This window comes from Oncorhynchus mykiss, chromosome 9 (assembly GCF_057628025.1).
Source record: "Oncorhynchus mykiss isolate SJ-2025 chromosome 9, ASM5762802v1, whole genome shotgun sequence".
Lineage (NCBI taxonomy): Eukaryota > Metazoa > Chordata > Actinopteri > Salmoniformes > Salmonidae > Oncorhynchus > Oncorhynchus mykiss.
The window spans coordinates 26,873,023-26,890,600 of NC_143030.1; the positions used below are offsets into that span (position 1 = coordinate 26,873,023).

Here is a 17,578-nt window from a genome sequence, read left to right on the forward strand (position 1 = left end):
CCTTCTTCCTGCCCATGTTTCAGTGAAAAGCTTTGGGGTGGGTGTGCAGAAATGTAACCACTCTCAAATTCATAGACCGGTACTGACCATCTATGATATCTAAATGATCGTTTTAACAATATTTTGAGGCTACACGGTTAAGTTTTAAATATTTTGTTTCAATCAATCAAATGTATTTATAAAGCCCTTTTTACATCAGCAGATGTCACAAAGTGCTATACAGAAACCCAGCCTAAAACCCCAAACAGCATGCAATGCAGATGTAGAAGCACGGTGGCTAGGAAAAACTCCCTAGGAAGACACCTAGAGAGGAACCAGGCTCTGAGGGGTGGCCAATCCTCTTCTGGCTGTGCCAGGTTAAGATTATAACAGTACATGGCCAAGATGTTCAAAAGTTCATAGATGACCAGCAGGGTCAAATAATACAACAGTTGTTGTAGAGGGTCAGCACCTCAGGAGTAAATGTCAGTTGGCTTTTCATAGTAGAGCATTCAGAGTTCGAGACAGCAGGTGCGGTAGAGCGATAGAGTCAAAAACATCAGGTCCGGGACAAGGTAGCACATCTGCTGCTCCAGTTGAAACTGGAGCAGCAGCATGACCAGGTGGACTGGGGAGAGCAAGGAGTCGTCAGGCCAGGTAGTCCTGAGGCGTTGTACCGGGGCTTAGGTCCTCCGGGAGGGGAGGGAGAGAGAGAGAATTAGAGGGAGCATTCTTAAATTCACACAGGACACCGGCTAAGACAGGAGAAATACTCCAGATATAACAGACCCCCGACACATAAACTACTGCAGCATAAATACTGGAGGCTGAGACAGGAGGGGTCGAGAGACATTGGCCCCGTCCGACGATGCCCCCAGACAGGGCCAACCAGGCAGGAAATAACCCCACCCACTTTTCCACAGCACAGCCCCCACACCACTAGAGGGATATCTTCAAACCAACTTACTACCCGGAGACAAGGCTGAGTATAGCCCACAAAGATCTCCCCCCCGAGGGGACGCCAAACCCAGACAGAAAGATCACGTCAGTGACCCAACCCACTCAAGTGATGCACTCCTCCTAGGGACGGGATGGAAGAGCACCAGTAAGCCAGTGACTCAGCCGCCGTAATAGGGTTAGAGGCAGAGAATCACAGTGGAGAGAGGGGAACCGGCCAGGCAGAGACAGCAAGGGCGGTTCGTTGCGCCAGTGCTTTTCTGTTCACCTTCACACCCCTGGGCCAGACTACTCAATCATAGGAGCTACTGAAGAGATGCGTCTTCAATAAAGACTTCAATGTTGAGACAGAGTATGTGTCTCTCACATGGAGCTCTATAGGAGAAAGCCCATCCTCCAGCTGTTTGCTTAGAAATTCTAAGGACAGTAAGGAGGCCTGTGTCTTGCGACCGTAGCGTACGTGTAGGTATGTATGGCAGGGCCAAATCGGAGAGATAGGTAGGATCAAGTCCATTTAATGCTTTGTAGGTTAGCAGTAAAACCTTGAAATCAGCCCTAGCCTTTACAGGGAGCCAGTGTAGAGAGGCTAGCACTGAAGTAATATGATCAAAGTTTTTGGTTCTAGTCAAGATTCTAGCAGCCGTGTTTAGCACTAACTGAAGTTTATTTAGTACTTTATAGGGTAGCCGGAAAGTAGAGCATTGCAGTAGTCTAATCTAGAAGTGACAAAATAATCGGATTCACTTTTCTGTATCATTTTTGGACAGAAAGTTTCTGATTTTTGCAATTTTACGAAGATGCAAAAAAGCTGTCTTTGAAATAGTCTTGATATGTTCGTCAAAAGAGAGATACGGGTCCAGAGCCACGCCGAGGTCCTATTGCCAACAGTTCTAGCCAACTACTCTAATATCCGCACCATTGTCACTTATGTTGCATTTAACAACATTCACTTTCGGCAAACTGAGGAATTGAAGGACTGCAACATTATCTTAAACACCCTTGTTTGCACAGGAAAGAGAACAGTCATCTCTGGCCCCCTGCCGTGCTATCGAAGGGGTTAGGAACATTGCATCCACTTCGCTGCCCTAAACGTGTTCCTAAAGAAACTCTACAAAGACAGGAATCTCCCTTTTTGTGACAATTTTGACTTGCTATGGGAGCAGGAAATGGAAATGGAGGGGAGGTTGTTCCTCAGAGTTCACATCACCAAAGGAATGAACATGGTCCACACACACCTGCACAGTTGTGAAGAGGGCACGACAGCACCTCTTCCCCCTTGGGAGGCTGAAAATATTTGGCAGCTGCGCCATTGAAAGCATCTTGACTGGCTTCATCACCGCTTAGTATGGCAACTGCAAGGCACCTGACTGCAAGACGCTACAGAGGGTGGTGAGAATGGCCCAGTACATCACTGGGGCCAAGCTCCCTGCCATCCAGGACCTCTACACCAAGCGGTGTCAGAGGAAGGCCCAACATTTTTCAAAGACTCCAGCCACCTAAGCCATAGACTGTTTTCTCTGTTACCGTACGGCAAGCGGTCTGGAACCAACAGGACCCTGTTGGGTGCTAGTCTACACCTGTTGTTTACAAATCATGTGACAAATAACATTTAATTTAATTTTATGTAGGCTGGGGGAGTATCGTATGGCAGTTGAGGTGAAATGCTACAATTGTGGTGGTGAATATGTGCAAAAATTACTTAAGTGCCCTGCTAGAGTGAAGGAGGTGGCAAGTGTATGAGCTGACCACTATGTTTTGTATACGTAGGCGGTGAGAAGAGTGGAAGAAGAGAGTAATGTTGAAGAAGCAATTGTAGTTGGATTAGTGACACCAGTAAATGTTCCTAGCCAACAGTATCTTGACATGTTGCATGTTAAAAAGATGGACTTTGTATAATTTATTGCATAGGTTACAAACTGCACAGAGCAAATAAAGAGGAAATCTGAGAAAATATGCATTGCCACTGAAAGTTTTTTGGGACTGTTCCATCCTCACAGTAGGGATGTGAATTGGACTATGACTGAAGGAGTGGGATGGAGTTTTTTGTATTTGTTGTATTTGATGTTGTTTTTCCCACAAAGAAAAACTACATTCTCATTCACAACCCATACAGTAGATGGCGACAATACACCTTCTCGGTTGTCGTCTGTCAATAAGCCTCAAAGAAGAAGAACAACAGCTAGTCAGCAACATCGGTAGCTTGCTAACCAACAACCGAAACGTTAAAGGTCTTTAGACTGTTTTGGTGTATATTATTCACTGTGTTTTAAACACACTGCTGTCGTGTCTTTGTGTTACCCCATTTAATTTCATGTTACGTTGTTTCAAGCAGACCCACAGGCTGGTTAAGTTATCAGTAGCACTAATTTAGGCTAGTCGCTAATGTTAGCTAGCTAGCTAGCATCTCCGACCATGAGCTCACCCAGCTACTCTCTCCCTGCTAAGAAAGAGGTCTGCTGGACGAAGAAAGAGGGTATGTGGCTAAATATTGTCGTGAAAGAAGAAAGTGAAGAGGAGAACGTCACAGTAAAAAACGAAATAGAAGGTGAGGATGTTATATTGAAAGAAGAAGAGAAAGACGTTTCAGTGAAAGAAGAGGAGGACGCATTCAAAGGGAAAGAGGATGGTGCCGTTTTTGGAGTGAAGGAGGAAGGGGAGATTACTGTCACATTGAATGAGGAAGATGAGACAGGAGATCTGATTAACACCAGTAAGTACTGCCGTAAAAAATGTTTCACTTTGGATATTCGGAGTTCGCTCATCAATACCTCCAGCGGAAGGCCCTGTGATGAGAGGGACAATACCATACACACACACACACACACATCTAAAAAATAAAATAATGGAATGAAGAAATATTAGGAAGAGCAATGTCGGATTCCGGAGTGTGTGTATGATGGGATGTATAGACATGATGGATAAAATATGTAGTATATCTGAAGGATATACCTCGACTATAATACAGTAGTATATAACAGTAGTATGTACATATGAAGTGGGTAAAACAGTATATAAAAAAATTAAGGAAAACACACACACTGCTGCTCATGCTCCCTGATTTTATTTATAACAACGTTTCAAACCTTAGGTCTTCATCAGGCATCCATTTCCCAGATGGGGGTGGAAGGTCCTACATGCATACTGTATATACATATAGGGGCAGTACTCAGTGATATCACTTACTGAAACAGGAGGTAAAAATATATAACATGTGTACACAATATTAACATTCAATGTATCAAAATATACGATCATACACAAGGAATGTGATAAATATTTACAGTAATATATATATATATATATATACAGTACCGGTCAAAAGTTAGAACACCTACTCATTCAAGGGTATATATATATTTTATATTTGAGATTCTTCAATGTAGCCACCGTTTGCCTTGATAACAACTTCCCACCTCTGATCATTCTCTCAACCAGCTTCATGAGTTAGTTACCTGGAATGCATTTCAATTAACAAGTATGCCCTGTTAAGTTAATTTGTTGAATGTCTTTCCTTCTTAATGTGTTTTAGCCAATCAGTTGTGTTGTGACAAGGTAGGGGTGGTATACAGAAGATAGCCCTAAATCCATATTATGGCAAGAATAGCTCAAATAAGCAAAGAGAAACGACAGTCCATCATTACTTTAAGACATGAAGGTCAGTCAATATGGAAAACATTTTAACAACTTTGAAAGTTTCTTCAAGTGCAGTCGCAAAAACCATGAAGCGTTATGATGAAACTTGCTCTCATGAGGACCGCCACAGGAAAGGAAGACCCAGAGTTATCTCTGCTGTAGAGGATAAGTTCATTAGAGTTACCAGCCTCAGAAATTGCAGCCCAAATAAATGCAGAGTCAAGTAACAGACACATCTCAACATCAACTGTTCAGAGACTGCGTGAATCAGGCCTTCATGGACAAATTGCTGTAAAGAAACCACTACTAAAGGACACCAATAAGGGGAAGACTTGCTTGGGCCAAGAAATAAGAGCAATGGACATTAGACTGTTGTAAATCTGTCCTTTGGTCTGATGAGTCCAAATTTGAGATTTTTAGTTCCAACCGCCATGTCTTTGTGGGACGCAGAGTAGGTGAACGGATGATCTCTGCATGTGTAGTTCCCACTGTGAAGCATGGAGGAGGAGGTGTGATGGTGTGGGGGTGCTTGGCTGGTGACACTCTCTGTGATTTATTTAGAATTCAAGGCACACTTAACCAGCATTGCTACCACAGCAACATGATTCCATATGTGTTATTTCATAGTTTCCATGTCTTCACTATTATTTTACAATGTAGAAAATAGTCAGAAATAAAGAAAAACCCTTGTATGAGTAGGTGTGTCCATACTTTTGACAGGTACCGGTGTCTTGGATAAGTCGAATTGCCTTGGGGCAGGGTACGAACAATGGATCCAATTCAGTAAAGTCTGATTTCTGGTCGAAATGCTGTTGACTTACCGCTGCTCTGATATCCCAAAGTTATTTCCATCTGTATGTGAAAAATACATTAAAAAAATAAATATTTGGAGCTAATAATGTGAGGAGAGAAAAAATAAAGCATGAACAGGGCGACCATGTCTCTCTGCTCCATATTGAACAGCTCTGAAATGGACACTAAAAGAGAGAGAAGATGTGAATAATTTGGACTTCAGAGAGAATCAACTGCCTAACTACACACACTGCTGGTTGTAACAACATTGTAATAACTTACTCAGAGGTGTCGCAGGTCAGGGCAGTGAGACTGGAGAGGGATTCTGACTGAATTGACATTCTCATTGACTGTAGCCCAGATAACATAACGTGTCAGGTTCAGCTGATGGCGGCTGCTCTCATCTTGGTGTTGTGCTCTACGTTGGCAGGCCAGGGTCAGTGCCGTGTTGCAGTTGGTCTCGATCTGTGTGGTGTTGATGTCTGAGTCCATGTCCAGCAGCAGCTTGACCGCAGGGACGTGGCCATTCATTGCAGCCAGCCTCAAGAGGAGAGATACCCAGTGTAAACAAATACACAGAGAGGAACCGACAGGGAGAGGGGGAAACGTGGACTGGGAGGATTATACACCGTTAAGAGTGGGATAAATCCTTGTCACTGACAGGGTTGGTCATGGGTTTCAGAGCTTGATAAACAGTCATACCAGGAGTTGATTTCAGTGCCAGCGTTTAGGAGAATGTTGATGCAGCCCCCTGAGGTGGCTAGGCTGAGACGAGTGTAATCTGAAACGGTACTGTGCTCCTCGTTGGCCCTGTGCAGCAGCAACTGCTTTACCATCTGGAAGGAATGGACCACAGGTTAGTCAATCTACAAAACACCTTTGGGTAATTTCCACTAAGGACATATGTTAAATTATTAGACAAATTTAGCCTTCTACAGTAACTGCTCACATACCTCGAAACAAATCAAATGTTATTTGTCACATACTTCGTAAACAACAGGCGATTGATACAGTTACATATCAAGATATTATTTGACGATATATCGTATATTCTTTTGACAAAATCGCATTATTATTATTTTTGTGCTAGTTGGCTGTACCTGCACCAAAACTCCAGTATTTTTCCTTCATAGCTTGTTCTCCATCTTGTTTTTTAAATAGGAAGCCAATTTGTTTTCAGCACTTATTTTCATGACTAATTAACTCATTTTCTCATGCTTTCTATGGTGAACAATATGTTTGGAACATTAAACAAGAATAAAAACACAGTATCAACATGCAATACATTTAGAATTGTTTCGAATAGCATACATATCGTATCGGCACCTACAGTATTTATCACGATTATATCATACCGTGAGGTCCCCGGCCCTAATACTTCCCACGATGGCTTCCATTGTGTCTGTGACGCTCTGTGCGGGGAAGGCCAGTATAAGGCCGTCCGCGACCTGGGTGAGGCCTTTGGCCTTCATGCACTCTTTGGTGAATAGCTCCTTGAGGATCATCTTCTCATTTTGTTGGCTGGGCCTTCTCTATGGCTGAGATCCTCTGGCCCAGCTCGTTCGGCCACTTTCACCGGGTGCGTCATTCAGACCCATTCAGCAATATGGAGTGCTTCAAATTCAAGTACTTCCAGCTTCACGTGCCATCAGGAATTTTCCACTGGTTTTAATCTGTATAGTCTTCAGTAATGGGGTTACCCTGTAGGGGGCTTAGCCTCTGCTTGTAGCTGCTGAGACAGGACAACAGTAGCTACAAGGTTGTACCATACAATATTTTAGTAATTATTACCTGTAACTAGGCATGGGCATTTGACTGTTCGAGTACTATGCCAGTGGTTCCCAAACTTTTTATAGTCCCGTACCCATTCAAACATTCAATCTCCAGCTGCGTAGCACCAGGGTCAGCGCACTCTCTTGTTTTTTTGCCATAATTTGTAAGCCTGCCACACACACCCTATACAATACATTTATTAAACATAAGAATGAGTGTGAGTTTTGGTCACAACCCGGCTCGTGGGAAGTGACAAAGAGCTCTTATAGGACTAGGGCACAAATAATAATAATAAATAATTTTGCTCTCTATTTAGCCATCTTACATATAAAACCTTATGCACAATTTTTGATTAACAAATAACTCATCACAGGTTAATGAGAAGGGTGTGCTTGAAAGGATGCACATAACTCTGCAATTTTGGGTTGTATTGGAGAGAGTCTCAGTTTTAAATAATTTTCCACACACAGTCTGTGCCTATATTTAGTTGTCATGCTAGTGAGGGCTGAGAATCCACTCTCACATAGGTACGTGGTTGCAAAGGGCATCAGTCTCTTAACAGCTAGATTTGCCAAGGCAGGATACTCTAAGCGCAGCCCTATCCATAAACCTGGCAGTGGCTTCTGATTAAATTACATTTTCACCGCTTGTTGCAATTTCGATGAGGCTCTCTTATTCAGATAGCAGTAAGTGGACTGGAGGCAGGGCATAAAAGGGATAATGAATCCAGTTGTTTCTGTCATCCGTTTCGGGAAAGTACTTGCGTACCCAGCTCACTCAGGTGCTTCGCTATATCACATTTGACATTGTCCATAAGCTTGAGTTCATTTGCGCACAAAAAATCATACAATGATGGAAAGACCTGTGTGTGGTCGTTAGTGCAGACAGAGAAGAGCTCCAACTTCTTAATCATAGCCTCAATTTTGTCCCACACATTGAATATAGTTGTGGAGAGTCCCTGTAATGCTAGATTCAATCATTCAGGTGATAAAAAGCTGTCAGGCAAGTGAAAATTATGGTCAGTAAAGAAAACCTTAAGCTCTCAATTAAAAAAAATGTGTCAATACTTTGCGCACTTCTGTATGTTGTAAAAGCGTTACATGGTCACTGCCCATATCATTGCATAATATAGAAAATACATGAGAGTTCAGGGACCTTGCTTTAACAAAGTTAACAATTTTCACTGTAGTGTCCAAAACATATTTTTAACTGTCAGGCATTCCCTTGGCAGCACGAGCCTCTCGGTGGATGCTGCAGTTTACCCAAGTGGCATCGGGAGCAACTGCTTGCAAGCCCGTTACCACTCCACTATGTCTCCCTTGTCATGGCTTTTGTGCCATCAGTACAGATACCAACACATCTTGACCACCAAAGTCCATTTGATGTCACAAAGCTGTCCAGTGCTTTACAAATATCCTCTCCTGTTGTCCTGGTTTCCAGTGGTTTGCAGAAGAGGATGTCTTCCTTAATTGACCCCCCATAAACGTAACGGACATATACCAGGAGCTGTGCCAGGCCCGCCACGTCTGTTGACTCATCCAGCTGTAACGCATAGATTTCACTGGCTTGTATGCGAAGCAGTAATTGTTTCAAAACATCTCCTGCCATGTCACTGATGCGTTGTGAAACAGTGTTGTTTGATGAAGGCATTGTCTGTATAGTTTTTTGGCTTTTTCCCCCAGCATTGTCCCAGCCATATCCGCAGCAGCAGGAAGAATGAAGTCCTCCACAATAGTATGGGGCTTGCCTGTCCTAGCCACCCGGTAGCTCACCATATAAGACGGTTCTAGTCCCTTCTTATTAATGGTATCTGTTGCTTTTATACATGTCTTACTACTCAAAAGTTGTCTTTATTCTCGCTCAAAAAACTCCCGGGGCTTATTTTTCAAATTGGCATGTTTCGTTTCTTAATGTCTGTGCAAGAGTGAAGGTTTCCCGCAAGAGAGTAACGGTTAATGTGATTGGATGTTAATTATTTGACTCGGCTACCTGTATTTGACATTGCGTTGTTATTTTGCTGAACACTAGATGGTTTAATTTTATTTTTGGCAGTAACACGAGGCTACTCAGGCTAGAGAAAAAACCTCACCCAAATGTATAGCCCCGTTGGAAAATCTAAATGGGACTGTTTGAAAATGTGAATCACATTTTTATTTGGCGTACCCCCGAGGGCATTATACGTGTACCCCAGTTTGGGAATAACTGATCTATGCCAACAGTGCACAGCAATGCCTATTTTATCGTAACCCTTACAGATAACTATTCCTAACTGCCCCATATACACTGAGCGTACAAAATATTAGGAACACTTTCCTAATATTTCCCTCAGAACAGCCTCAATTCGTCGGGGCATGGACCAGCGTTCCAAAGGGATGTTGACTCCAATGCTTCCCACACTTGTGTCAAGTTATATATATATATATACAGTGGGGCAAAAAAGTATTTAGTCAGCCACCAATTGTGCAAGTTCTCCCACTTAAAAAGATGAGAGAGGCCTGTAATTTTCATCATAGGTACACTTTATCTATGACAGACAAAAGGAGAAAAAAAATCCAGAAAATCACATTGTAGGATTTTTTATGATTTTATTTGCAAATTATGGTGGAAAATAAGTATTTGGTCAATAACAAAAGTTTATCTCAATACTTTGTCATTGCCAACAAAGGGTATATAACAGAGGTCAAATGTTTTCTGTAAGTCTTCACAAGGTTTTCACACTGTTGCTGGTATTTTGGCCCATTCCTCCATGCAGATCTCTAGAGCAGTGATGTTTTGGGGCTGTTGCTGGGCAACACAGACTTTCAACTCCCTCCAAAGATTGTTTATGGGGTTGAGATCTGGAGACTGGCTAGGCCACTCCAGGACCTTGAAATGCTTCTTACGAAGCCACTCCTTCGTTGCCCGGGCGGTGTGTTTGGGATCATTGTCATGCTGAAAGACCCAGCCACGTTTCATCTTCAATGCCCTTGCTGATGGAAGGAGGTTTTCACTCAAAATCTCACGATACATGGCCCCAGTCTTCCCAGCCTGGTGCAGGTCTACAATTTCGTTTCTGGTGTCTTTTGACAGCTCTTTGGTCTTGGCCATAGTGGAGTTTGGACTGTGACTGTTTGAGGTTGTGGACAGGTGTCTTTAATACTGATAACAAGTTCAAACAGGTGCCATTAATATAGGTAACGAGTGGAGGACAGAGGAGCCTCTTAAAGAAGAAGTTACAGGTCTGTGAGAGCCAGAAATCTTGCTTGTTTGTAGGTGACCAAATACTTATTTTCCACCATAATTTGCAAATAAATTCATAAAAAAATCCTACAATGTGATTTTCTGGATTTTTTCCTTCTCATTTTGTCTGTCATAGTTGTGTACCTATGATGAAAATTACAGGCCTCTCATATTTTTAAGTGGGAGAACATGCACAATTGGTGGCTGACTAAATACTTATTTGCCCCACTGTATATATTTTTTATTTTAAATATTTTGTGTTGCCCATTCACCTTCTGAATGGCACACACACAATCCATGTCTCAATTGTCTCTAGGCTTAGAAATCTTTATTAAACAGTCTCCTCCCCTTCATCTACACCTATTGAAGTGGATTTAAGGGATCATAGCTTTCACCTGGTCAGTCTGTCATGGAAAGAGCACGTGTTCTATACACTGTTTTGTACACAGTGTATATTCACTCAATAAAAAAGCAAGTGCCATTTAAGATTAGTTTACTGGAAACCGTAATATCAACTGGTTATATCTTCAAAAAGGCAGTAACCTCAGCGGTGGTGCTTGCTTGTAGAAGCCTATGGCTATGCAATGGAACAGCCTTGTTTTTGTTAATTTAGCAGACAAGGCACTCTTATTTCCAGAGCCTTTATCACAGTCAAGCCACACCTATGTTCAGGGATGCAAACTAGTCATCTTTCTGCAAAATTTGCCATTTTGGTTCCAAAATAGGTGACCTACGGCTTTGGATCACTACTGTCTGTAAGCGAACGAGTGATGCGCGTTTGGAGCAATACTGGCTGTATCCAAGGCTGAGCCAATCGTTCACATAACAACAGAATGCAGCACGAGACTGAAGAGAGAAGAGACAACCAATTTGCTAGTTACAGCATCAGCTGTGGAACGGAGAGTGGAATGGCAGTTTGACAGTTACAGCAGCGCGTCCCCTGAACGATAACAAAGAGGTCGGTGAGAAGCCTGACCACGGAGATGGGGGTGAGAAGATGATGAATCGTACTTCAAGAGCTGTGACCAAAAACAACTGGCATTTGGAAAGTTTGAGGTGAGGGAGAAAGTGTGGTGGAACAAGTATTGTTAGGATTGTTAAGTATCTTGAAAGCTGGATCGAATTCTCCGTTAGCTAGCCAGAGAAATGTTGAGCAACATTAGCCAACTTAACTCATCAAATAATTGAGTTCATGTTGTAAAAATTAGCTGGCTACTAAAGTCAGACAGCTAACGTTAGCTAGCTAAAGTTACAACATCAGATGAGCTAACGTTAGTAACCTAACCAATTCACTATAGAATTAACTAGTATACAACACCTTGCCTTTCCTCAAGTTATAACTCATTAGTTGCTTACTGGAGCCTGGCAATCAGTGTGAAATGTTAACTAGCTAACGAACAAACTACTATCTATGAACTAATGTTTTCCCTCTACAGTATGTGGTTGATTTTCAGAATGAGAGAATTAGGTGAAAATTAGGCATTACTTGTTAAACAAGTGGATTCAGGGATCAAGTGTAGCTGGAGCTGGGCCTGGCTTAAGCTGGATGTCACTATAGAGGTGAAAGGAACATCACACATTTCCCCTCTTTTTCACTTTTTTAATACAGTGGATAAAAAGGGATATGCCAGGTGTTCTCTCTGCCTGAAAGAGATCAATTATGCCAACAAAGGGTATCATGCTCTGCTGGCATATTGTAGAACAGGTGACCACCGACAGAAAGTGTACAATGTAATAATGTGCTGTGTAATCTAAATATATTGATGTTGTTGTATTGAACTTGACAGTAACACTTGTGTGTGGGGGGGGGATTATATATTTTTTAACTCTGTGAATGTTATTTTTGCACATGTAGCCTTGTGCACTTGATCAATGTCTACTATAGTGGCCATTAAAATAGAGAAAAAATAGAATGACTGTTTGTTTCATTCTATTTCTACTTTAAGATGTTTTTTTCCCCAAGTGCAATATTTAGATGTTTGTGGTCACAAGCGTTCTATTATAAAGGCTGTCATGGCTAACTGCAATATTAGTGTGTTGTTTTTTTCTCAAGTCATTTGCAGTAAAGTTTAGGCAACAAATAACATTGGGTTGCTTTCTTTACATGTTTTAGCTGTGAGGTAGGTTCACATTAACCACATTGTATTTTACACACAGAGACTGATCATGTAGATCATATACTTTGTTGTTTAATTAGTTAAAACCTGCATTTCCTCCTGGAAGGGATTTTTTGCATGTTTCAGTGCAGAAACAAAAGTGTCACCTTTATGGGCCCTCACCAGTTTGTATCCCTGTATGTTATAGTAAAAAGACATGATGTAAAATAACAGAATAAAATATAACCCAATATTTTTCAAAATTAATAAAGTTGCCAGTGCGAAGTCATACGCGTCTGGAGCAGTTATTCTCCAAGAGTGAGGATTTGAAACTGGGCTCAATTTGGCGAGTATACATTTTTTTCAGGGTCACAAACTTAAATTGTTTTTCTTTCCGATAAACAGACATTCCATGTTTTAAATAATTCTGATGGTTCTTTGGAATTTTCCAAATGGATTAAGAATTCCACATTGAACACTGCATGGTGATAAATTACAGCAACAACATTCAGTTTGGTGAAAAGGCCTAGGCTTAATGGTTCTGATGAAAAATCTGCTCTTTGTCTTTATCAAACTAATGTTTTTGTATATTTTTAGTGTGGAACCTGTCTTTGTTCGCAAAGTAGCCTCAGTTGAAAAAAGACAGGACGCAATTATTCCAAAACTGCAGCCTGTTGTCGGGAACACATATTACCCTATTTCAATCAACCAGTCCATTTTGAATTAGTGATAATACTGATGTTATTTGGTAAGAAATGTAGCTTGTGTATCCCATCAGTTAGAACATTTTTATAGGCATTTATTTATGTATGTCTTGCGCTTGAGTGCGCTCTTAGCAAGGACCCATCCAGAGCTCTTTGACTTCTGGCAGAAGCCATTGTAAAATATCTGAGGGCAAACATTTACACGGAACAAAAATGGTCCTATGTTTCATGAGCTGAAATAAAAGATCCCCAAGGGAGCGATCTGAACTAGGCTTGGGCGGTATCCAGATCTTTATTTATTTTTTTACCCCTTTTTCTCCCAATTTTCGTGGTATCCAATTGTTGTACTACTATTACTACTACTATCTTGTCTCATTGCTACAACTCCCGTACGGGCTCGGGAGAGACGAAGGCTGAATGTCATGCGTCCTCCGATACACAACCCAACCAGCCGTACTGCTTCTTAACACAGCGCGCCTCCAACCCGGAAGCCAGTCGCACCAATGTGTCGGAGGCTACACCGTGCACCTGGCAACCTTGGCTAGCGCGCACTGCGCCCGGCCCGCCACAGGAGTCGCTGGTGCGCGATGAGACAAGGAGATCCCTACCGACCAATCCCTCCCTAACCCGGATGACGCTAGGCCAATTGTGCGTCGCCCCACGGCCGGTTACGACAGAGCCTGGGCGCGAACCCAGGGACTCTGATGGCACAGCTGGCGCTGCAGTACAGCGCCCTTAACCACTGCGCCACCCGGGAGGCCCGGTATCCAGATTTTCATATCGTTCATATCGTCACCCCGGGATTTACAGACACTGTTAGCTAACTGCTAACATGCGAAAATGGACAAACTAATTGCAAAGACAGGCAAATCCTAATCATAAAGTTATACAAGTATAGCTAGTAGCTACCGAATGTCATTTTTGGTGAGTGTTAACATTTGCAAGTGAAAGTGAACGAGAGAAATTGTGCAAATGAACAAAGTTGTGATGAATGCTTTTCTGAAGGAAGAGCAGCATGTGTACACGGAGCATAGGGGAGGAGATTTTTTAAAACTCTATTAGGAAGCACAGGGAAAAAATGTCAGCTATACAGAACTCATCCAGAGCTCTTTGACTTCTGGCAGAAAGCCATTGTAAAATATCTGAGGGCAAATATTTACACAGGGAAAAAAATATAAACGCAACATGTAAAGGGTTGGTGCTATGTTTCATGAGCTGAAATAAAAGATCCCCAAAATGTTCCATATGCACAAAAAGCTTATTTCTCTCCAATTTTGTGGACAAATGTGTTTACATCCCTGTTGGTGAGCATTTCTCCTTTGCCAAGATAATCCATCCACCTGACAGGTGTGTCATATCAAGAAGCTGATTAAACAGCATGATCATTACACAGTTTCAGCATGTTAATGCATGGCCCCATGTTGCAAGGATCTGTACACAATTCCTCAAACTGAAAATGTCCCATGGCCTGCTTACTCACCAGACATGACACAAATTGAGCATGTTTGGGATGCTCTGGATCGACGTGTACAACAGAGTGTTCCAGTTCCCAGCCATATCCAGTGACTTCACACAGCCATTGAAGAGGAGTGGGACATTTCACAGGCCACAAACAACAGCCTGATCAACTCTATGCCCAGGAGATGTCGCCCTGAATGAGGCAAATGGTGGTCACACCAGATAGTTTCTGATCCAGACCCCTACCTAATTTATTTATTTCAATTGACTCATTTCTCGAACTGTAACTCAGTCAAATCTTTGAAATCAAAATGGTTGCATGTTGCGTTTTATATTTTTGTTCAGCATGCATCTAAAACGACTTGATGTTAGGTCTCTTGACTTCCCTCATACTACACCTACTAGAATTAGGCTAACATTTTTCATTTCACTGAGTTTATATGAATATTTCCAGTTATGGGTCTAATTTTCAATAAGTCACAGTCCATAAAACCTACAGATCAACAGACAAGTATGTCGGGTTCTCTGACTTCTCTTACCAAAGCTATACCAATTACTTTTTCAAAATATCTTCCCTTTGATTTCCTAAAAATATTTCTGCTATTAATACTTTAGTTATTAGTTATGTGTACAGATCACATTTTCAAGAGAAAGATCACATTTTAAGTTCTATATTATTATCATTTTAATGGCCACCAAGTTAAAACAATTATGGACATTTTGTGTAAACTGATCTAGTACTTTATTAAACCTAATTGGAAGACAGTTTTATAATGTGAAGGTTTCGTTCAAGTCTATTTAACTACCACACTGTCTTTTTACAGGAGTGAAACCAGACTCTCACTCTGACTACGGGATGCATCTTTCAGTGGAACCAGGCCCAAAGACGTCCAAACCAGCAAGACCACACCATTGCTCCCAGTGTGGAAAGAGTTTTACTAAGTTACGAAACCTAAAAGAGCATGAGAGGACACACACAGCAGAAAAGCCTTTCCAATGTTTGCAGTGTACAAAGAGTTTCTGCTGGTTAGGGAAGCTAAAAGTACATGAGAGAATACACTCAGGAGAAAAGCCTTACCACTGCTCTCAGTGTGGAACAAGTTTTACCCAATTAGGGACCCTAAAAACACATGAGAAAATACACTCTGGAGTGAAGCCTTATAACTGCTCTCAGTGTGGAACTAGTTTTACCCGGTCAAGGGACCTGAAAGAGCACGAAAGAATACACACAGGAGAGAAGCCTTACCACTGCTCACAATGTGGAAAAACTTTTACCTGGTTAGGTAGCTTGAAAACGCATGAGAGGACACACACAGGTGAGAAGCCTTACCACTGTTCCCACTGCGGAAAGAGCTTTCCCCTATTAGGGAATCTGAACAACCATGAGAGAACGCACACGGGAGAGAAGCCTTACCACTGCTCCCATTGTGGAAAGGGTTTTGGACAATTGGGACATCTAAAAGTGCATGAAAGAACACACACAGGAGAGATGCCTTACCAGTGCTCCCATTGTGAAAAGGGGTTTGGACAATTGGGGCATCTAAAAGTGCATGAAAGAACACACACAGGGGAGAAGCCTTACCAATGCTCCCATTGTGGAAAGGGTTTTACCCAAGTAGGGAGCCTGAAAACACATGAAAGAACACACACAGGAGAGAAGCCCTACCAATGCTCGCATTGTGGAAAGGGTTTTACCCAGTTAGGGAGCCTGAAATCACATCAGAGGATACATACACGGGAGAAGAAGACCCAAGGAAGGGCAGCTGCTGCCTCCGCAGCAGCTAATTTGAATCCATAATAAAAAATTAAAAAATATAATACTCCCAGTGTGGAAATAGTTTTGGACAATTAGAGCCCCTGAAATCACATGAGCTACTAGAGGCTGTGTTCTGAGTTATGTTTTTGACTGAGGAAGTGTTTTTGTTCATGCCACATGAAACTTAATTGTCTGAAATATGTTTTTTTTTCCGTCACAAATTTGATTAAAATGTTAAAATGTGTATTTTATTTTGATTGAAAACTTTGATTGATTGGATACAAGTATAAACCTTTAGATATTGCTTGATATATGATTTTGGTATTTAAAAATGTAAACTATTCAATATATTAATAAAATGTACATTTCTTGACTAACCTTGAAACCTCTTGAATTTAGTTTTATTTATTTTAGTTAATTTGTGTACTCATAAGAGCTTTGTTGTGTATAGAAAAGTAAATATATTGGAAATGTATATAAAATAGTTTGGTTGATTTATGATTGTGGAGAAAGATCTAGAATTATGTAGAAATGCTTATTAATGTATGGAAACCAAGCCAGGAGTTTTTGTATGGAGATCAATCAGTTTTGAATCTGGTTAACAAAAACATGAATGGATTCTTTTTTTCCATGTGCATTTGATAAAATATAAGTTTTGTAATGCTAAAGTTGTTAGGAGTGTACGAATGTAAGTAGGACGCGTGACATCCCGGCAACTTTATATCGGAGTTTTGCCTGTTGTTCACACACGTATCTGCCCTCTCATTGGCTACAATTGTCCCACCTGGTCTTGCCTCCTCCCGACTGCATTCAATTTTTGAAGACATTTATTTGAATTGTTAAAGCGGCCCCTTGAGTATCTGGACAATATAATGGATAATCTGCGGTTGAGCTAATTAGGACAGCTGACTGGGGCTTGATATATATATATATATATATATATATACTGTGTTTTATACCATCTATTGTATCTTGCCTATGCCACTATGTCATTGATCATCCATATATTTATATGTATGCATTCTTATTCCATTCCTTTACTTAGTTTTGTGGGTATTAGGTAGTTGTGTGGAATTGTTAGATTACATGTTATATATTGCTGCACTGTCGGAACTAGAAGCACAAGCATTTCGCTACACTCGCAACAACATCTGCTAACCATGTATATGTGACCAATAAAATTTGATTTGATAGAAACGGGAAAACACCAT

General features: G+C 41.4%; 1 protein-coding gene across 2 annotated transcripts; it reads left to right on the plus strand.

The window, feature by feature from the left end:
• The first annotated feature begins 3,103 nt into the window (after nt 1-3,103).
• On the plus strand, nt 3,104-17,578 carry LOC110531759 (uncharacterized). Of its 2 annotated transcripts, none has more exons than XM_021615158.3 (2): nt 3,104-3,646; nt 15,436-17,578. In XM_021615158.3, exons 1-2 carry the CDS (start codon nt 3,349-3,351, stop codon nt 16,407-16,409), a joined length of 1,272 nt encoding a protein of 423 aa, XP_021470833.2. In that variant the 5' UTR covers nt 3,104-3,348; the 3' UTR covers nt 16,410-17,578. The 2 variants fall into 2 exon arrangements, with proteins under 2 accessions (XP_021470833.2, XP_090039980.1); XM_090183854.1 differs by lacking the exon at nt 3,104-3,646 and adding an exon at nt 6,081-6,217.